The 23,001-nt window shown below is 37.3% G+C and overlaps 1 protein-coding gene across 9 annotated transcripts in view; it reads right to left on the bottom strand.

The window, feature by feature from the left end:
* Positions 1–23,001, bottom strand: part of LOC123766848 (serine/threonine-protein kinase SIK3) — an 81,471-nt gene that overhangs the window by 55,411 nt on the left and 3,059 nt on the right. For all 9 annotated transcript variants that reach the window (XM_045756255.2, XM_045756252.2, XM_045756254.2 and 6 more), the window contains exons 2-7: positions 16,503–16,683; positions 15,064–15,225; positions 10,828–10,952; positions 8,863–8,986; positions 7,349–7,440; positions 2,820–2,960 (exon numbers count right to left, since the gene is read on the bottom strand). In XM_045756255.2, the coding sequence (XP_045612211.1) occupies positions 2,820–2,960; positions 7,349–7,440; positions 8,863–8,986; positions 10,828–10,952; positions 15,064–15,225; positions 16,503–16,683 (825 nt within the window). The remainder of the gene's footprint in view (positions 1–2,819; positions 2,961–7,348; positions 7,441–8,862; positions 8,987–10,827; positions 10,953–15,063; positions 15,226–16,502; positions 16,684–23,001) is intronic.

Genomic DNA, 23,001 nt, shown 5'->3' with positions numbered 1-23,001 from the left:
CTAAAAGCACGAGACATAATTAAAAAGTAAAACTACTGGAAATCAACATACGGTGTTGAGCCATATTTCAACACAAACACAACAAATCCAGATCTTGACACAAATTTTGGATTGCCTATTTAATATCAAAATCCTTCAATTATTTAAATGTATTCCTGATAAAGAGGTCTGAATTCCGGAGACTCCACTGTACATTTATACAGACGACCCTTATATAACGCTGTAATAACACTCCTGTAAAACCACAATGTCTTTTGCATATATGCAATATAAACTGACTAAAGTGGGATGAACAGGGTTACGTTCCCATTATGGCAAAGATGTACATTACATGCATACTTTATCCAGACACAAACTGTATGGTATGCACGAAGGTGTATGTGAATGGTAAAGGAAGCTTGTGTGTAATTTAAGTGTACAGTAGTTATAGGATGAGAGCTACGGGAGTGGTGTCCCGTCTTCCCAGTACTCTGTCATATAACCTTTTGAAACCTACTGAGGGTCTGGCCTTCACTGCCTTCTTATTTAACTTGTTCCAAACGTCTATCATTGTTTGCAAAAGAAAACTTTCTAATATTTTTTGGCACCTTTGTTTCCTTAGCTTGAATCTATGACCTTGTTCTTGAGGTTGCAGGTTTCAGGAATTCCTCTTTGTCAATTTGGTCAATTCCTGTTATTTTTGTAAGAGGGGATCATATCGCCTCTTTTTCTTCTATCCTCTAGTATTGGCATATTTAATGCCGCTTGCCTCTCTCCATAACTTCGGTTCTTGAAGCCAGTTTGTAGCATGCCTTTGCACCTTTTCCAGTTTATTGATGTGCTTCTCGAGATATGGACACAATACAACTGCTGCATATTCCAATTTTGGTCTTACAAAAGCCATGAACAGTTTCTTTAATATTTCACCATCTATGTAATTAAAAGTGATACTGAAGTTGGAAAGCGCAGCATATGCTCCTTGCACAATGCCCTTTGAGTGTTCAGCTGGTGATGGTCTACTATTCAGAACCACCTCTAAATCTCTTTCTTTGTTAGAGTTCTTTAAGGCCTTTCCACATAATTTGTAGATTGTGTGTGGTCTATTTTCTCCTATTCCACTTTCCATAACATGGCATTTATTTACAATAGATACAAATCTTTAAATTTTATCCTTTACATGCAGCTTGCTTTTAATGAATTTATAGAAAAGGCCTAGATCTGTTTTACATTTGTTCATTACCCCTTTCTCAAAGTTTACTTTCTGGCTCTCTTTCTCCTCACTGCTGTGCATTTGTTTCTTATTTGTTTGTAGTGATGTTATGTTTGAAGGTTAGGCCTCTTCCCATATTGTACCCATTTTCTTGTCTTTCTCTTGTCTTTCCCTCTCTGGCCCTCTCACAATTTCTGTTGAACCAATCCTATTTTCCGGCTCTGCATCTCTGTTTTGGTATACAGGTAAATTTTTTGTTGTGTTGTGAAATCATACATTTCTCAGAATTTGGCATACATCTCATTTACTGCCTTGCTTAGCAACAAGTCTTTCCAATTAAATTAATTAAAGAATTTGCAAAGTTCCCCATAGTGTCCTCTCTTGAAATCAAGTTTCTCAATTACTGTATTTCAATTTCCTCACTCTCTTCTAGATTATATCACATTGCACATTTCATTTCCATCAGAATATGGTCACTCCCGAGGAAGGAAAGGGGGTGACTGTAGGAATGGGGGTGTTGAGTGGGTGGATGATAGGGTGAGTGGATGGCAGGGCATGTGGGGTGGGTGGCAGGGTGTGTGTAATTATCTTAGTGTAGTTACAGGATGAGAGCTATGCTCGTGGTGTCCCATCTACCCCAGCACTCTGTCATATAGCTTTTTGAAGCTACTGACGGTTTTAGCCTCCACCACCGTCTCACTTAACTTGTTCCAACCGTCTACCACTCTGTTTGCAAAAGTGAATTTTTTGTGGATGGGTACGAGTGTGTGGGAGGAAGTGGGCAGGAGTGGTAGAGAGAATGGATGAGTGTGTGTGCGAGTGTAATAGTAGGCATGAATGGTCGTGAAAGTTGGAGTGAGGAGGGAGCCAAATCATGGTTGTCTGCGCTCGAGTGGACAAGTGCCAAGAGTGTGGGTTGCATAATAATAATGCACGCAATTTAACCTAGTGATCAACAAATGAAAACCACTCTGTATAATCACATGTTATACAAGGATCATCTGTATATGTATCCATGTGTATATATACACATACAGTATAACAAAGCTTCACAAACTTGTGTTCACAGTAAAAATCCATGTGTATGCTGTCAAACTGGTGGAGTATCCCAAATATAGGCAAGCAGCAGATGACAAAAGTTAAATAATATTTTAGTTAAAAATAAAATAAAGTGTTTTTTCTGCATGCAAAGCAGTGACAAAAAAAATTCTAAGGTTTTCATTAGAATCAATGGGTGCAGGAAACACTCCTGATTACACAAAAAACAGCCAAGGTTTAGACAAGAAAGTAATAGTTTACAAGATTAAAACATTGTACAGTATGGTATAGTGCCTATGCAATTTATTATGAGTGAAAATGTCACCAGACTATATAGAAAAAGTTATAATTCTGAAAATGATTCTGAAGTTGCAATGAAGAAGATTGATCAAATTTCACTGAAGAAACATAGGCACTAAACATAACAAATTTTTAAAACACACAGACACACAGACAGACAAAACATGCACGTTTTGCGAAACATCGAGCAAAATAATTTCCTTCGTCTGTGGGTAATGTGCGTGACCAAACAGGAGAGAGAGATCTCCGAGATCAGCACATAACCCTAACTTGGGCAATTCTCATCCCTCACCTGCAAGATCTTTTCTCTATCTAAGTCGGGTATTATGTGCATCATGTGCTCTAGCACCTGGTCATTGTCAGGCGGGGGACGGTCAGATTCCGCTGTGTTGTAGTGCTGTAGGATTTCTGTAATTTTTGAGTCTATACCTTCCTGTTGAGGCAAAGAATACATAATAAAATATATCAATAATAAGAAATAATATTTAACAATATAAAAAAGTAAATTTTAATGTTTGTATAGTATGGTGTTCATGGAACACTCATTCAGTTATATTTCATACGAACACAAGACAAAATTCATCTGCATATCAATACATATGAAAAATTAAATAGGGCATTGAATAAAACAAAACGCCCCTTTCTGAGCAACACCACAGTGGCATCACAACGCTTTGACTCTGGCCCTTCCCAGGACAATACCAGTGCACCAGGTTATGAGTGACTTTACACCTCGGAGGGAGAGGTACTTCTTCAAATTGTCTCATCTCCTCTACACAAATGGGCAAGGAACTTGGAGGAGAACATACTTCATTCTGCCCTGGGGTATCTGCTTGCTATCACACAGAAATACTTTAAATAACTCATAAGAATAGGGGTACAACTGCTGGTCCCCAAGAATCTCAATTAGTCAGGCTACTCTGATGAAGACCAGTGTAATGGTATACAAAGCAGGGGCAGTCAATGTGGTCTGTCAGGTAGTGGGTAGTTAATTACCATGTTCTATCGATGTGTAAACTGTTCCTGTTTGTCCTAATGAAAAACAGCAGGATGCAGGCGAACACACCAGGAATCGGTGCATTCCCAAAATCTTACGATTTACAGGTTCACCACTAACTGGGGACACCAAAAATCAAAATGCCACAGAAGCATTTCTGAAACACAAAAACCAGACCAAGCTGCTCATAGACCCAACCAAAAGCAGCAGTCTAGACACAAGAGGCAAGTATTCAGCATACTTTCACTTGATCATGGACTCCTCACAACAGAAATACAGCTATACAGCTTGATAAACATAAGTCAGCACCAAGACCCCCCCCCCAGGCTAGATAGAGTCCAAAAAGAAACAGCCAAAGCAGCAGCCCAGCTCAAGAGAAAAATAGGCCATACCTAAGCAACCAACTGTCATGAGTCATTATTAAACAACAAGTACCAGGGAAGATAATCCTGAAACGAACCTGAAATGGAAAGCATACTCGGGCACACACGCACACCTGGTAACCACACCATGAAGCAAACACCAAAGCAATAGATACCCAGTGCAGAGACAAAGCCTCAAGGAAAACAAACAGCTTAACTAAATCAGCATCTGGAACACCGAGCTGTGGGTGAAAACCAAACAGAAAGCGAGGGCTGCTTTGGATAACTGCAAAGCTCCTTGTCATGGTGGGGTGAAGTGAAGAAAATCTGACATCTTAACAGATACCAGGCTGGGACCTGGGTGTTGGCTCCAGCAAGCAACTGAAGGGAGTCTTGCTCAGAAGAAACAATGAATTAAAATATTTTATCCTTTTGAATTTGGAAGAAAATTATATGAAGAGAATGGGGAAATTAAATGATTCTCCTTGCCATAGCACAAAGAGTGCTTTACAAAGTCTTGTTTGTATGTACATAATGACATTGCACTCATAATTGCATAGGTATTGTTGTATATTGTAAATCAAATACACTATATTTTCAAATACAGTTTTGTCCTGTACAGTATTTACAAAATCTTAACATTGCTTTAGTTTGAAAGAAAAAAGGATTTTTTTTTTAAGTTATTCATTAGCATTATATTTGTACGAAGGAAAATTTGTTTTTCAGTAGCTTATTGAGCCAGAGAATTATCTACTGAAGGCAAAGGTAACACTTGATAATCTGACTGCTATGTGTCACCCAACATGTGGTAAAACTTCTATATGTACACTGCAACAATACTTCCAATACAGTAAAACATGGCTGAAGGGCCTGTTGTAAAGTACTTCCTTTATATATCTACCTTCCTATTACTTTTCATTTCCTTACAATCTTCACTATCATTAATCACCGTCGCTTCCTTTTCTTCCATTACGCCTTTCTTTCCCGGTGTTTTCACCTTCTGACATCCATCTAGCAACTGCCTCACTTCATGTTCTTTCTTTTCTACTCCTATCTCCTTTCTCTACTATTTAATTATCCAGCTGCACAGTCCTTTCACCTCTTTCACCTCTTATGACATGCTCTAGATTATTTCAGAGCTCTGGACTCTAATTTTCCCCATATCCTCTCTCACTGGGGAATTTTAAATCTTTGTAGTCCTGTTATCTTTGTCCTTATATGTACTACTTACACTATGCTTTTGGATTCTTGTCTGTATTTAATCCTCACGTTCCTTCATACATTATAAAATATACTGACATATTCCCATACTCACTCATTCATCCCTAATAGATCACCTGTTCCATCCAGTAGGCGTTTCCTCCTCCCTCAATACCGGTACCGCTTCTTTCCATGTTCCTCCTATTTCATAGAGCCCGGCCTCACCTACTCTCGAAACCCTCTCCAGGTATGCTCCAGGTATCTACTTGGATATCTACTTGTCACTTTCTCAAATTCCTTTGAACAAATGAACACAGGTAAAATATGTAAACCACTTACATATTTTACCTTTTTCTCCAGTTTTTGCTCTCTTGTGTCCAGTTCTTGGCATCAGGTGCAGTACTTTAAATCAGAAAAACTACAGAAGCACTATAGAATTTTGTTAACCTCGGTAAACACAGCGCGCTGACAAAGCTTGTACAGTGTTTGCTGACATACAGTACTGTTCTCCTGTTGCTTTGTTATATTTTATCACCTGTTGTTGCTCTTATCAACATTGTTCTCATTCCCAAAAGATTTATGGATGGGCCACTTTGTGGCACTGTGTTGGGAGCAACCAGGCTTCCACCTTCTAATCATTTGTATTCACTTCCTTTGCCTCTCCTCCTTTGTGAATTCTGTGATTTTTCTGGTATAAACCTACAAATACACATGTAAAATACACTGCTGAATAGATACAACTTTGTTTCCTTGTTCTGTTATTTCTCAAAATTTCACCCTCTGGCCTTACTTTCCCCACTCTCCTGCTTAATCATATAAATTTCTCTTCTACCTAACTTTTCCCAATATATTTCTAGTTAATTTCTCTGTTTAAGTCTCTTGAAATCACAATAGTGCTCAGGACCACCCAACTTTTACTCAACTTTTGCAATTTTTACTATATGTTGCAAGCTATTTCTTTTCCATCCAGCAATACTGCATCTTAAATTATCAATTTTTTAACCCCATTTATCTTTGTATTCCCTCCTTCCCTAACACTGGTACTTGGCACATACAGGCCTACACAGTTTTCTACAAACATTCCAATGCTTGTGAAGCTCACTTGCTGCCAAAAACTGCCCAACTAGATTTACTATATTCAAACTGATCATTGCTCATGTTTTAGTGATGTTCAGTAAAATTACTTAAGTGTAATTACCGGATGAGAATTAGGGTCGTGGTGCCACGTCTCCCTAGTACTGTACTTATTCTTAAAAGACACAAACTACAAACAGTTTGGCATCCACCAGCTTCTCACTTAACTTGTTCAATCTATCCACTGTATGCAAAAGAGACCTTTCCAATGTGTTGTGGTGATAGTATCTGAAGTAGTAAATATGGAGAGGGAGAGAAAATGAAGTAGAAAGATAAATTACAATGTACTGTGGGAGGAATGCTAATTATACACTTATAGAAAACCACACCAAAAATGTAAAGCCATATTTTACGTTTAATCCTGAAATACTGTACTGATCAGATGCAGCAACTTGTAACGTTGTGTATTAAGATATGAAAATTTACATTTTACCAGATACTGTATATGGATACAGTAGTTTAAAAAGGTAAACATTTCAAGTTTCAATAAAATATCTTGACTTTTCTTGCAATATTTATAAAAAGAAAATTGTCATCAGAACAAAGTTTACCCAGGTACTGAGAGTATCCTCAGGCAGCAAAATGTGTGCGCGTAACAATTTCGGTGCTGCTATACTTGTTTATTTTTTAGATATAGCCCAAGGTTTCCCCCAACCCAGCAATATTAGAATATAACTAATACCTACCACCATAGGCTACACAGTCCAAAAGCAATAGGAGTCTTCCTTGCACTACCATATGCAAATGCTGAATGTTTCAAGTTAATTCAAAGCAAAGCATTCTCCAGATACTGTATTATACAAGCACAGTAAAATTTTTGGGAAAGAAATAAAATCTTGCTAAAACCAATAGGCACATAGCAATACTGAAAATACTTATTACCCAAACAACTTGTACCATCATCAACACAATTTACCAGATTCAACAAACACAATATATAAACAATTCATAACCTTGAAATTCTCTCCAATCCCTTTATCCTTGACAAACTTTCCATACTACAACACTATACATTTATCCAGCTTGCTAATCTCCACAAGCTTAGTGTCCCGAGCAGCCTTGAGGACCAAGGCACTACACGAAATCCTCGTTTATTGTTTTTTGGGGGTTTAAAAAATGAACACTCACCATTGTTATCCATCTGTGTTGCATTATCCGTTCTATATTTATTCTCTTTTCAGGGTCTACTTGTAGCATCTTCCTAATCAAATTATCACAATCTGAAAGAGGGAATACAAACACTATATAAAAGATCCAAGCCTTCAATGTAGCAATCATTTTTAGTGAACTCTAATAACTGTTCCAACCATTAGAGATTCTAGTAAAAAAATACTGCATGTAATTTTGCTAGCAAAATAATCTTGACAATTAATTAGCCCACAGCAATTTTATTCAAACATAATGGATTTAACTCAAAATACTGGGTATAAATTAGATAAGATTAGATTCAGGAAAGACTCGTAGGAAAGATTCTGGTAGGAGGGGTGTTAGTGTTTAGACAGGGAATCCCCCTTCCATTATAACATCAGGCAGTGATGACTTCTCTGAGATACTCTCTCTCTCTCCTACATTTTGCAGGCATACCACTAGGACCTGGTTGTGGCTCACTGCTTGTTTGTCTTACTAAGAATCTGTCTAAAGACACTTGTTTTTCCCTACATTTTAACACTTGTCTGAAGTGAGACATCACATTGTCATTAAAAAGGTCAATGCAATGGCTTGCAACAGCTTAATCTGGGCAAATTTTTCAACAAAACTTTGCAGTTCTTCCCATACTTCACACATTTTCTTAATGAGGACGGGATTGCCTCTACTCACAACTATTTTCTTAGGTTGAATCTTACCACTGACTTTCTTGGGACCCATGGCATAATATATAGTAATTACTTTCATGTTCAAAAAACAAAAAAGCACAAAAACAATGAAATTCTTTACAAAAAATTCAAACGCGATTGTCACTAAGCAGGCGGTGTGGTAAACCAAAGCGGGGTCGCCCATGCCACCAGGAACCACGCGCTCCGTCGATCCATATGTTTATCAAAGTCGCAAGTCGAGGCAAAGCTCTTAAGACGAGTCAAATTTTCCATAGTAATTGGGGTCGTAACTCAAAAAATTAATAAGTCGGGGCATTTGTAAGTCAAGGTTCCACTGTATTGAAAATTTCATCAGCACATAAAATAAATTTAATAATTGTTACAAGATTGCTACAGATACTGTACAGTACTTATATTAATGCCTGCTTCCCAACTATCTACTGTATACTTACAGTGCCATATTGCCAAGTACAAAACATCACAGAAAATATGATACAAAATACTGTACAGTATTTTTACCGATTCTTTTAAACTGCCAAATAATCTTAAGTGAAAACTTATTTTCTTTGGCAGTTTAGGACATTTCAAAATTGTTTAAGTTAATTAAAGGTCAACACGCAATACATGAGCAAACAATAGCAGTTATAAATTATATTATTATACTACAGAGGACAAGAAAAAACTAAATTTTGTACATTTCTGGAAGGCATTAAAGCATCATTTGAGATATATATATATATATATATATATATATATACATGCTTTCTTGACATTAAAACCTGTGAAAAACTTGCATATATGTATGTATTTGACGAGATAGGAACTCACCTGAGGACATGAAGTATGGTATTCTAAATTTGCCAGCAACCACAATTGATCTCAAGGTTTGTAAGGTTTTGGCATCGAAAGGCAGGTATCCACACACCAACACAAATAATATGACTCCCAAACTCTGTAAAACCACACAAAAGATTGATCAGCTGGAGTAGCTTTGATTGTTGATCCTATTATTTTTTTTTTTTTTTTTTTTTTTGTAAAACCGGGATGTACAGTTCTCGAAATTCAAGCAGTCAAGGAAAAAATTCAAATTATATTAAGAAAAAACCTATATTGATAATTTAAATACAGGTATCACTAACATGTGTTCTTTGTTTTATTTTGTATAAACTTTTTGCATATTTTACTGTTCAATATAACAAGACAATTTCAGCAGCTATTTAAATTAACACAATTGGCAGCGACACTTATTTTAACACGATTGCAGAGATACGTTTTAAATAACGTTTTCTGCTATTCACAGAAAATTCTATGCGGCTAAGGGTCATAAAGTTTGAAAACTTAATTATATGTAAAGATTCAGGTGCAGTCTATACTATATGGGAAGAAATAGAACGAGGGGACACAGGAGGAAACACAATGTATTAATAGACGTACTCTAAGAGAAAGTACTCTTAATAGAAAGTATTGTACTCATATAGCAAAGTGGGTAAACAAGCAAAGCCAACTTGTTAAGAGCATATACAACAGAACACTGGGATGTCATCATCACCATTTCCTACTTTCATGAGGTGAAACAGCATTAGTGAGAAAGGTGAAAAATCTATTCTAAACATTGTAGTTGTCCACTCACAGTATCTCACACACACACACACACACTACATAGCACATCATCACAGCAACCCAGAGCGACCACACTCCAAACATCGCATTACTAATCCAATACTTGAAAGAGAACAGGACTCAATTTTTGTCACCCAAAATGAGGTGCATGTTGATGAAATAGAAGTGTGCTTGAGTACACTGTCAAACTGGAGGAGGAGACCAGACTAAGCAACAGATCAAGGACACAAAACTCCAGAAGGGAGAAGGGGAAGGCAACAGATGAGCAAGAGAAAACTTGTAGGAAATCCCATGGGAAAATAAACTAGAGGGGAAGACACAAAATAAAATTATGGAATATCTGATACATGCCTATTACTACTAGCTAAACAAAACCGTTTCATTGAATTGTTCACCCCACCTTCAAAGGAAATCAAGAAGTTTAGAAAAATCTGTGGTTCAATATGAAGTGGTGAAAAGTAAATGGCAGAGCCAGGAAGGCATGGAAGAAATTTAGAAAAATCTGTGGTTCAATATGAAGTGGTGAAAAGTAAATGGCAGAGCCAGGAAGGCATGGAAGAAATATAGATAATAGGACAGAGTTTCAGAGTATCTATGAAAGACTGAAATTCCAAGAGACCTCATCCACCATGATAACCTGAGCCAGGAGTGATAGAAAACTTTCCCACCATGAAAAAGATGGGTACCACCTGGACTTAACATCAGGAGGAAAAATGGGAATTCGCAAGCGTAGAAGTTGGAGGGGAGGGAAAAGACTCGGAACCAAAACTGACGCCTCTGGGTAAAACAACAGAGGCAGAAACCCAATGTTTATACAGTACAGTAGTATGAAAAAATAACAAAAATAACCGGGATATCAGAAATGAGCACACAAGATTAAGAAGAGATGTAACAAAGCAGTTTGAAAATGTCACCTGCCACAGCCACAATTCTTATCCAGAGGACACAGTGGTTCTTACCTTAGGAGCAACCAAATGCAAATAGCTCAGAAAATTTAAATTCAGTACAGTACACAGTACTATAACTTTTCAATATTATAACTACTGTATTCAAAATAAAACACTAATATATTGCCAATCTCTCTCTCTTCTCTTGCTCTCTCTCTCTCTCCCCCAACCTTTTATAAGGCATTTAAACATCTAATAACAAAAACTCTCAAAAGGTTCATCTCACCCAGACATCAGCTTTAGGCCCATCGTACTCTTTGCCTTCAAAGAGTTCTGGGGCAGCATAAGGAGGTGAACCACACCACGTTGATAATAGCACTCCTGGTGTGTAAAAGTTGCTGAATCCAAAGTCTGTAAGATACGCTGAGAATAAGCCATTTTATCATGATACATTACAGTAAAATTAATAACATAAATGAGAATATTAAAAATATTTTCTATAATACAGTAGTATGTTCTCTAGTAGATAATCCCTTTTAAATACAAACAAGAATACATAATCATCACCGAAACAGAGTAACATGGTAAAATAGAGCAGAAGAAGAACTTATATATCCAGCCCGCAGGGTGAAAACAAAACAAACGAGGCCACTAAGACCCAGAGCCTAGTGTGTCCCAACCTATACCCTGGCAACACAAAAGGAAAAGGTACATCAAAAAGCTTGAAACACAAGCAGGCACAAAAACCCAAAGATGATATGCATTCATGTTAAGCAGCAACCCGAGGCGGGCAAAACCAACCCACAACAAGAACCCAATGCCCTGAAAAGCAACACCCAGCATGGCTAGAAAAACACCCAGTGTCGGTCAACAAAGAGAACACCCAAACTTGATCCTTTGAAACCAGAAGCACAAGAGGCACCAGCAACAAAAAGTGGGATATGCCCACAACAAAGCCACCAAACACAAAAAGTTAGAAGCAAGAAGCTGGAGACAAAAAGCAAAAAAAAAAGTGACAAGGCAGGAAAGGGAGAACCCATCAGAAATGGGATCGTGAATAGGAAAGAACACAACTCTCAAGATACCCAAAAGATGGATGAGAGACAGTTAAAATCATAAGGGAACACAGGAAACTACATGCAGATGTGCATAAACCCTCCACTGAACCACAATGTTAACGACTGCAAGGGAAAAGAATACCCCCCTAACAGGATTAACAGCAAATAGAGGTCAAAGCTCCCACACCATCCTGGCTCAGCACAAAGTACAAACATAGAACCAGCAAGGTACCATGCCACATCCTATACAACCATTATACACAATCACAAATATATTAAGTACAAAAATACATGGGTGAGGCAGGGACCTGATACCACAACCAGAAAGTAGTAGACACACCAAACTCCAAAAAGAGAATGATCACATTTAAAAGCAAATCTGACGCCTTGTTGCACCTTTGAGAAAGAACATGAAATATCTATGAAGGACTGGAATTCCAAGAGACCTCATCCACCATGATAACTTGAGCCAGAGCTGAGGAGACAGTATCAAAACTTGCAAGGGTGATAAAAAACATTCCCACCATAAAGAAGATGGGTACCACCTGGACTTAACACCAGGAGGAAAAATGGGAATTCACATGCGTAAAAGTTGGAGGGGAGAGGAAAGATTCGGAACCAAACCTGACACCTCTAGGCAAAACAACAGAGGCAGAAACCCAATGTTTACACAGTACAGTAGTATGAAAAAATACTTTACTGTATTTAAAAAAGCCACAAAGTATTAAAGTCAAGTTGGTCTGTATTTCAATACTACATTGAAAGTTTAAATGTCCGTTACAAAGTTTTAACAAATTCCGATAAAAAAATTCTAGATTTTCAAGGTTTCCAATACTGTATAATAAAGTCTGGATTTTTGAGGTGGCACTGTATTTCAAATTTTATGCATGCAGCCGATGCTATTATTCTAGTGGAATATTGAGATCAATACATGTAGATTAGTTTTGTTGACAAATGTGAGAGACGACTGCTAAAAGTAAGTGATGTTAAAAGTCATTTAAGTAATGATCAATAGGAAAATAGGGATAAATGTACTCTAGAAGTGTGCTCTCTAACTGATAAAAATAGAATTTGTGCTGAAGTTGTAAGTAGACCAAGAAAGGAAAGTGACTGGTGCAATAAAAATTATGGTTAGGAAGAATGTGATACAAAGACTGGCTACATAAGAACATAACATAAGAACATAAGAACAAAGGCAACTGCAGAAGGCCTGTTGGCCCATACGAGGCAGCTCCTATTCTATAACCACCCAATCCCACTCATATACTTGTCCAACCCGTGCTTGAAACAATCGAGGGACCCCACCTCCACAATGTTACGCGGCAATTGGTTCCACAAATCAACAACCCTGTTACTGGGTCGCATGATGGAGTGGTAGAACAGTACTTTATGTACAGAAGCAAGATGCTAGTGTGGCATGACCATAAAACTGAGGAATTAAGAGCAGTAGGAATGAACAATTTTAGATAAATTTGTTGTGCTAGCAGGGTAGAAGAATTTTGAATTTTTTTACCACAGACATGGCCACACATTTACAATACTAACCAGCATATACAGTACAGTATATATTTTCTTCTATCCTACATGGACAGGATTAGAGATCAGTTAAACACATAGTTCAGTGATTTATTGAACAATCAACCACAAAAGATGACTGTGGTGCTTTTAAAATGCTAATCTAACCTACATATATACATAAATACACAGACTTAAGTCTGTCCTACATAAACAGTGTTCGAGATATCTTTTACAGTGTGTCATTAATGTGTGTTTACAAAGTTGAAATGCAAATCTGACCAGTTTACACAGCATTGCATTTCACCTTTGTAAAAATTAAACAGTCATGAAGAAGGATAACCTCCCCCCCCCAATCCCATTAACTCCCAGAGTAAACAATCCACAAGAATGAGGAGCATTTACCGAGATGGTTGGGTATGCTGAATGAATGGGTTATAGTCAACTTATGAAAAGAATGTACTCTAATGAATTTGAGAGTAGGAGGGTCAGGAAAATGGTGGGTATATATGGCGAGTGAATATAAGAAGCATAGTGTCAACTCTGTTCAGAACTCGGCAAGGAACAATACCGTGTTGAAGCAATTTGCAAGAATGTGGTAAATATATTTGTATATACTGTACAGTACATGACTAGAACAGTACTGTACTGCTGTAGGGTACTGCTGTAGATGAACGGTTTCCCATTGTTGTGAACAGGATGCTAGTTAGGCTCATCAAGGTTCCACTAGGCCAATGACTGACCTTCCCTAGGATGCATACCTAGGGAAGGTATGTTAATAATTGCTTAACTCCCAGTTACCCGTTTACTGCTAGGTGAACAGAGTCATCAGAAGTATGGAAAAATGCCAAAATGTCTCGTCCTGCCAAGAAATCAGATTTTGGACTATTCAGTTGCAAACCAACTCTGCTGACCACTGTTAATTATATAATGAATTTATGGGTGATATTTTCCATTTTTAATATATATAATTTCTCACTATATTGCTCTTCTCTTTTCTGAACGTATGATTTTTCACCCCATGAAGGCAGGAAACAGGAGGTTATGACAATGTACATGAGGTATGATCTCTCCCACAATGTTTACATGGGGAAAATTTTAGAAAAATATGCTTGAAGTTGCTAACACATTAATAATGCTTGCAATATGGATTAGCAGTTATTGCACACTTAACAACTGCACACTCATCAGTTGGTGACGGCACCCGACAAAGCTAAGTGCTGCCAAATGTACTTACGCACACTGCTAAACACTAGCCAAAATCATGCCGTTATTATCAGAATTATGGTCATTAAATAGTGAATATGAATAACTGTTCACATTCATTTTCTACAGGAAACTATAGAAAGGGTTACATGATGTGTAGATGCACCAAACTATGGCTATGGCTTTGTGCTTTAGACTTTGAACATTTGTCACCAGCATTGGGTTCGCTGATATCTGAACCTTGTACATACAGTAGTCTATCACTATCAGGATCATCAATGACACTATAATCGTTAAATAATTGCAGTTACAGCACTTATTTATTTAATTATTATCAAGTGATGCTGGGAGCACGTGCCACATGAACTAATCATGTTTGCTGTGTTAGTAACAAGGCCCTCACACCCAGTAGGGTTGCCCACAATTTTTTCCAAGATTGTGTCTGTGTACCAAAAGCCCGAGGAAGTGGCTGTGAGCCCTGTGTACCCACAGAAGTTTTAAATCTTATACTAGATCTAAAATCAATCATGGTTGACAGGCACACCACTGGATGAATGACCCTGGTTAATATGCACGGTTCAAGGGTTTAAGAAATGCAGCAGGTGCAAAAAAAATCTGATTGTCCAGAAAGCCATTTTATGTACTACACAACATGATTAGGGCCTATGATGGGAGGCATGGCTCTAACTAAGACATTAAACAAATGAAAATCACTAAAAAATAACACAAAAAGACAAACTTACCAGCAAGCTTAATATTTAGGTCCTTATCTAAGAGTAGGTTTTCTGCTTTAAGATCTCTGTGTACAATCCCACGTTTGTGACAATACCGCAGAGCTGCAACAATTTGCATGAATTTGGTCCGAGCATCTCCCTCGTTCATCTTTCCTTTTGACGCTACAAAGTCTGTGAAAGATAATATAACCAGATACCTTATGTTAGATACTATGCAATAACACTGGTATTCTGAAACTTGAATATACATTTCCAATACTGTACTACTACTTTCTACTTACTATATACTTTCTACTACTGTACTACTACTTTCCTCCTCAGCTCTCTCTTGCCTATTTAATGCCTGTCCCTACCTGTCCTCATCACAATCGACTTGAGAATGGTCCAGGACGGACCGAAACGTCGTCGTCCCTTCAATTTCTAGTGTGTGGTCTGGTCAACATTTCCAATACTGTTACCACAGCAACACATTACCTACTGCTGAGGCCTTTCACCATTAGATTCAGGATGATTATTCAAGAACTGTACATAATTCAATCAAGACTTGTGACCAGGACAGCCAAATGTTTAAAAAGATATTGTAGTATGTCATCACATACATTCTTCAAGATATGGGAACACTGATACTTTACAACCCATTCCACTGTTTAGATAGTAGTTTTTATAACTAATGTGCACCATAGTACACATACTAAGTTTGCCATTCAAAAGCAATTAGGTAGTAGAACTTTGTACTACTTGTATTCACTTTATAGTTGGGAAAAAATTAAGTTAAAAACAAACTTAAATATTCCCAGGCCTAGTATAGCATACATATGTATTATATTAGGCCTAAGATATTGTGTATTAGGCCTAGGAAGGTTAGGTTAGATTAGTTTGTCTTTGCAACATAAGTAGAAAATTATTTTCTGGTTTGTCCAACTCAATAGTGCCGATTTCTACTTTCTAATTTCGCTGTACGTCGGTATATATACTGTGGTCCTCATCGTTACTACAGTATAAGTACATACTACCAAAACAGGCGGGTGGGCTGGATACTAAGATCCATCTAAAATCCTGGTAAGATAACATTATTAGTGGTTGAATAGAGCACAAAGAGTTAACAGTGACATAGACTAGTCTTAATAATAAGTTATTATTTATAAGGAAAGAAATTTATATGACATGGGCATGGATCAGTAATTCCTCTGAGCTTCAGTAGTAGTCAGGGAAAGTCGGAAATTCCAGTGTGGCAGCAGGATGCTGCTTTTGGAAACTTTCTTTATTAAGACTACTCACAGCCCAGTCGATAGAGCTTCAGCCTCACATGCGTGCGGTCCACGGTTCAAGACTCCTAGAGCCCAGGTGAATGGAATATTTATTTCCACAGAAGTGTGGATGACAATTTAAAGAAGACCAAACTGATTGACATTAGAAGTTATCACACTTGCCCCTTACCAGATACTTACCAAATAATTCCCCACAGCTGGCATATTCTGTGACGAGATAAATCATGCGCTCCGTTTCCATCACTTGATATAACCGAATGATGTAAGGATGTCTCAACTTCTTTAGGATCTCTATTTCTCGGAGGATTTTTCTCAAATTATCGGCATCTATTTTGGTTTTGTCAATAATTTTTATGGCAACCTGGAAAATGACAGAAAACATAAGTAAAATGTCATCATTTTCATTCTATTGTAGACAAAAGTTTAAGAATGCAAATGAGAATGGATTGAATAAGAACTATGAAAGTATTAATATACTGTACAAACGGCAATAATCATAGGCAATCAAAAGGAATTTAAATTTTTATAAAAAAAAATTACTCATATTCTTATGCTCTCTAATTCACTTAACATTGAAAAAATAAGAGGCAATGAAAGGAAACAAATAGTTTGTAATTACCTCAACCAATCATAAGAGTTCTGGACAACATTATACAGTACAATGGAACCTCGGTTGACGACTGCCCTAGAGTACAAATTTTTTGGTATACAACGTCAAATTCATCGCAAAATTTGAATTGGTGTACGATGGTTTACTTGGAAGATGATGTCTGTTCGTACGCTTATGGGTCGAACGAACGCATGGTGCTGGCGGCGCGGGGCGAGGCCCTCTTAGTTTGTTTACAAGCTTATCTCGCATAGTGACGACCGTCACCGCACTTGAATTCTTTGTGAAGAATTTCATTGTTTGCCAGTTTTTTTGCTTTTTTATTATAAAAGTTTTTATTATATATCACACCATGGGTTCCAAGAAAGTTAGTAGTAAAGTTCAACCAAAGAAAATAGTTGTGAGAATGACAATAGAGGAAAAACAAGAGATCGTTCATAATGAGAATGTGATGTCTCACTATAGACAAGTGTTAAAAACGTATGGAAAAACAAGTGTCTATAAACAAATTCTTAGTAAGACAAGCAAGAGCAGTGAGCCACAACCAGGTCCTAGTGAATGTAGCCTGCAGAATGTAAGAGAGAGTACCCAGAAATGTTATCAATGCTGTTATAATAGAAGGGGACTCCCCTTCCAAACACTAAAGAGGTGATATGATCACTACATACAAAATAATAACAGGAATTGATAAAATCGATAGGGAAGATTTCCTGAGACCTGGAACTTTAAGAACAAGAGGTCACAGATATAAACTAGCTAAACACAGATGCCGAAGAAATATAAGAAAATTCACTTTCGCAAACAGAGTGGTAGACGGTTAGAACAAGTTAGGTGAGGTGGTGGTGGAGGCCAAGACCGTCAGTAGTTTCAAAGCGTTATATGACAAAGAGTGCTGGGAAGACGGGACACCACGAGCGTAGCTCTCATCCTGTAACTACACTTAGGTAATTACTAACATCTCTCCTCCTCCCTCCCCCTCCATCTTCCATACGCCAAGAGTCCTCATTCAAGGAAAGATATACATACAGTACTGTATTGTAGCTAGTACAAAATGAGTGTTACTCAATATAAAATGTATTTTTAAGTTAATATTTTTAGGGGTATGGAACAGATTAATTCAATTTACTTTATTTCTTTTGGGAAAATTTGTTTCGGTTGACGACATGTCTCTGGAAACGGATTACGATCATAAACGAAGGTACCCCTGTACTGTTTATGTTTTTGAAAATGAACTTAGATTCTTTAATGGAATTATATGAATCAACACAAGAGCTATAGAAGGTTTGACCAATTTCATGGGAAATGCAGCACTGTACTGTACACCGATCGTTAACTAATTCTAAGCTCGCCAACTTGAATCTCCACTTAACTTTACCAAAATAATGACTGTATTTGACTATCACTTGTTAAAATATCAAGTATTATAGCAGAGTAATGCCTGTTTTACCCCTGCTAAAATAACTGAACTTGTCCCAACCCCATGAGATAGCCATGTGTCTACACAGTAATGTGTATCTGAAGGATTTTCTTTACTATAAATATTTCTTACTACAGTACAAGCTTAGATCATTTTTGTGCTCTACAAGACATATAGGAGCCAGCAGCAATAAACCCAAACATGCGTGGACTAAAGATGAGATTGTTCACAGGATTAATGGAGATGTGGAAGAAGATGAAGAGAAATACCATTATACAAGCATTTATTATTAGATTAATTATGCTTCCAACAGTAAAATTACAGTTGGACATCTTTATCCATATTACAGGCATAGCAATAGAGTTGATCAAGGAGGTACAGTAATGAAAAAATAAGACAGGTCAAAATAGAAAAATTTGGAAGGATTTGAAATAAGTTTATTGATGTAAAATACACACAAAGGGATGAGGTAGCTCAAGCTATTCTCACCCCATTTTTGGAAGGATGTGAATGCCAGGGGCTATAAACCAGCAAACCATCAGCATCTGGCGGTCAAAACTTTATTATGCCAACATAAATTTATACAAATTTATATTACGTTTAGTCCACAAGTCTCATATTTAAAATTGTATGTCTCTTATTGATTTGCCTTCTTTGTCAATATACATATCACCACTCTAATTGCAATCTATTAAACATTTTTATGGCTGTACATCTGTTCTGTCCAGCCACAACTATAATGATTTGTGTGATCAGCTGTTACAATTGCAATAAAATAACTCAATCAAATGAATATGGTACAGTACTACATTTTTGCTTCTGTAGATGAAAAACTAGTTTGGGTTGCATTTTACACAAAACACAATGTTTGTTTTTAAGAATTATTTATAATACAGGCACAGTGGTACCTCCGTTTTCGAATTTAATCCGTTCACAGAGACAGTTTGAAAACCGAAACAAATTTTCCCATAAGAAATAATGTAAATTTAATTAATCCGTTCCATACCCCCAAATATATTAAAAATACATTTTATACATACTGCTACCTATATTTTGTACTACAGTATGTACAAGTACTGTATATCTTACCTTTATTGAGGACTCTTGTTGGGGTATGGAAGACGGCGAGGAAGGAAGGAGAGGAAGAGAGATATTAGTGTTTGGAAAGGACGTCCCCTTCCATTATAACACCAGTGATGACATTTCTGGGGTACTCTCTTAAGTTTTGCAGGCATACCACTAGGACCTGGTTATGGCTCACCTGCTTGCTTGTCTTACCAAGAGTCTGTCTATAGACACTTGCTTTTCCCTACGTTTTAACACTTGTCTCTAGTGAGACATCACATTGTCTCACTATAAATGATCTCTTGTTTTTCCTCAATTGTCATCCTCAACTATTTTCTTTGGCTGAACTTTACCACTGACTTTCTTGGAACCCATGGCATGATATATAATAAGAACTTTTATGTTCAGAAACCAAAAATGCACTGAAACAATGAAATTCTTCACAAAAAAATCAAGCGCGGTCGTCACTTGGCAGGAGACACTAGTAAATTGAAGCGCACCATGTGCTCGGTTGGCCCATACGAGTATTAACAAACTCAAACAACAAGGCAAACCACGAGTACCGAGTCTAATTTTTATAAGATATTTAGCTCGAGAACTGAAAAATTTGAAGAGGGGCATTCGAAAACCGAGGTTCCACTGTATTTGTAATGTTATTTTACACACTGAACAATTTTGGCCTAGTATTAAATTACTTGGCCTATATTTTTATTAAATGATTACAACATTTTATTCACCTAAATTATCTAAATCAGTAGTTCCAAACATTTTTGGACTCGTGGCCCTATTTTCTAATACTGTACTAAAAAAATTAGCAAACTTCTGAGTCTTTCATAATTAAACAAAATCAAAGAATGAATTTAGAAACAATCACATGATTAAGAGTTTTACTTGAACACTCCATTAACATTGAAATACAGTAGTACAGTATTTACAAATTTGGAAGAAATTCACAATGAAAATTTATTTTTTAACTTTTGTTTTTTAGAAGAAAATCAATCTTTCTCAAAGTTTGGTGATAATGTGGTGCTTGTAGTTGCATCTGCATAGCCAGCTTCAATATTTATGGTTGTTTGTTTACCTAAGTCAATCATGTCATCCTCAATATGTAGCCTCAACATTTAGCCTTTGATTTAATCTGAAAAAGGGTTGAAAATCGAATCTCTCAGAGATGGATGGAGGCAAATCAAAGAATTCTAAAGGCAAGCATGGAAACATTGGAATATGACTAATGTATAGCATACCAGAATTGAGTTAGCAATTTTTCATGAAAGGTCACATGCTGGGGAATCGTTCCACAAAATCCAAGAACTCTTCCTAGACTTCACCAGGAATACTGGACACATCCAAGGAAGCAGAGAATGGGTCCCATACCAGAGCTGCCTCTTCTCCTGTGAGCAATGTATCTAAGATTTCCAATGGCAGTTTTGCAGTTTGGATACAATTACATACCTGAAATTGGAGTATGTTTCCTTTCCTTGAAGTTTTAGGTTCAGCTTATTCAGCTCGTCTTAGCAATTAATTACTTAGCAATTGTCTGCTAAGTAAGGAACTCATTTCTTCCACGATTCATCATCAAAGTTTATCAGGTTATGTTTCCTTTGCATTTACAGAAACAACCTGATTTCACCTTTTAACCCAAAAAATACAATTTTGATCTTTCAGCCCAAAGATACTTATATTTACCTGAGGGCCACCATTTCTCTATTGCCTCAACAAGGACAGGAAACCAGCAGTATATCAGAGGTCCTGATGATTTTATCAGGCTGAATTTTGAAATTCAGCAGTGTATTGGCATTTATGGCTTCAGCAGGTAGGCAGTTCCACTGGTTTATCACCCTATGGATGAAAAAGTATCTCCTGTTTTCTATCCTGCATTGTGGTTTTAGCGTGAAACTGTTGTTCCTTGTTTGTGTTACATCTGATCTTCTGAAGAAGTGGTCTGGATTTAATATCTTTCCAAATTGTTCAGTACTGTATTTTAAAAGTTTTGATGAGATCAGCCATGTCAGTCAGGTTTGCAGTATTGTTAGCCCTGAGGGCCCTCAGTTATCCCTGGTATGAGAGATGACTTGGTTCAGGAAAGATTTTTGTTGCTCGGTATGCATTGCACCCTCTCCATAATAGAGGTCGTTTCTGAAGATGAGATCTCCATACGGATACAATAATCAAAGTGGGGGCAAATCCAAGATTTATACAATTGCATAACATCATTCTTTTCCTCAAAAGTCAAAGTTTTATTTGACTATTTCTAGGATTTGGTTTGCCTTATTTTTTACTGCAGTTCCCACTTGTTGTGCAACTTTCAGTGATTGGTGGACTCTGTCTCCAAGGTCGACTGGCAACATTTCTCTTAAACAACCAGTGTACAACAGTATGGAATAGAGGGGCCTCATAGTCAGAGTTCATATCTTTGCTGTAATTAATGTAATTCACAACTTTGATTAGAGAGTCAAGGACTTCCTGTAGAGGGGGCTAGCAGTCTTACTGGTAAAAGCATAATTAGTGGATCATGCAGTCAATGCCCTTGGATTGAGGAGCAAGTTCTTTCACTTTCATCTAAAAGCCTGACTTTAATCCTAATATAGCTGGAGCTCCATCTGCACAAACCTCAGAGTTGTTCCTCCATTACATTCTTGCAGTCTAACAAAAACAAAAGAATTTATTTTATTTTATTTATATACAGTACAGTATACAAGAATTCTTCCATTCTTGTAATGCCACTAGCATGCATAGCATTTCGGGAAGGTCCTTAATCCTATTTTTTCCCCCAGAATACGACCCGCCAAAGCGTTTAACAACCAGGTACCCATTCACTGGTGGGTGAGCAGAGGCTATAGTTAAGGATTGGGACCCAGTCAATCCTCCCCAGCCAGGATACGAACCCAGGTCAAAACGCTTGCGAGGCGCCAGGAGAGTGCTTTACCACTGTGTTTGTGGGAATAATAGGAAATGACATTGCAGACGAAGCTACAAAACTTGCAACTAAGAAGAAATGTAGACATTTACATACCACAGAGTCTATCACAGATTAAGAAAGTAATTAAAAACAGAGCAATGCAAAAGATTTACAAATGTACCACAACACAGCAGTTGCAATATCAGAATCAGCGGGTTGGTACAAGAATTCAACCAACTATGAACCACTTAGTTTGATGAAAGGGAGCAGTAGAACAACAGAAGTACACTTACATCCCATCAGACTTGGATACCCATGTGCATGGGAAATAGGCTTACAGGTTCCGGAAGATGAGAGGAAATGTCAGCACTGTGGAGAAATGCCTGACAGACCACCTGGAACATTATCTAACACAGTGCAGAGTTACAAACCCATTAAGGTTTCAACTTAGATTTAATAAGAGCAGAAGAAGTTGTTAAACACATGGGACAAAATCTTGCTGAAGCGACCATACGAGTCATAAATACTCATACTCTGCCCAAGTAAAACCAGAAACAAGCAACACGTAGTGGGCCAGCCAGAGGCTTAGGGCCCGTGTAGGAATATCCCTGAAAAAAACTGTGCTACAGGGACTGCTGGTGCATATCTAGTGAAAATGTGCATATCCTCTCCATAATAGCTTCAGCATTTG

The sequence above is a fragment of the Procambarus clarkii genome, chromosome 60 (genome assembly GCF_040958095.1).
Source record: "Procambarus clarkii isolate CNS0578487 chromosome 60, FALCON_Pclarkii_2.0, whole genome shotgun sequence".
NCBI lineage: Eukaryota > Metazoa > Arthropoda > Malacostraca > Decapoda > Cambaridae > Procambarus > Procambarus clarkii.
This window is presented reverse-complemented; position numbering and strand designations above follow the sequence as displayed.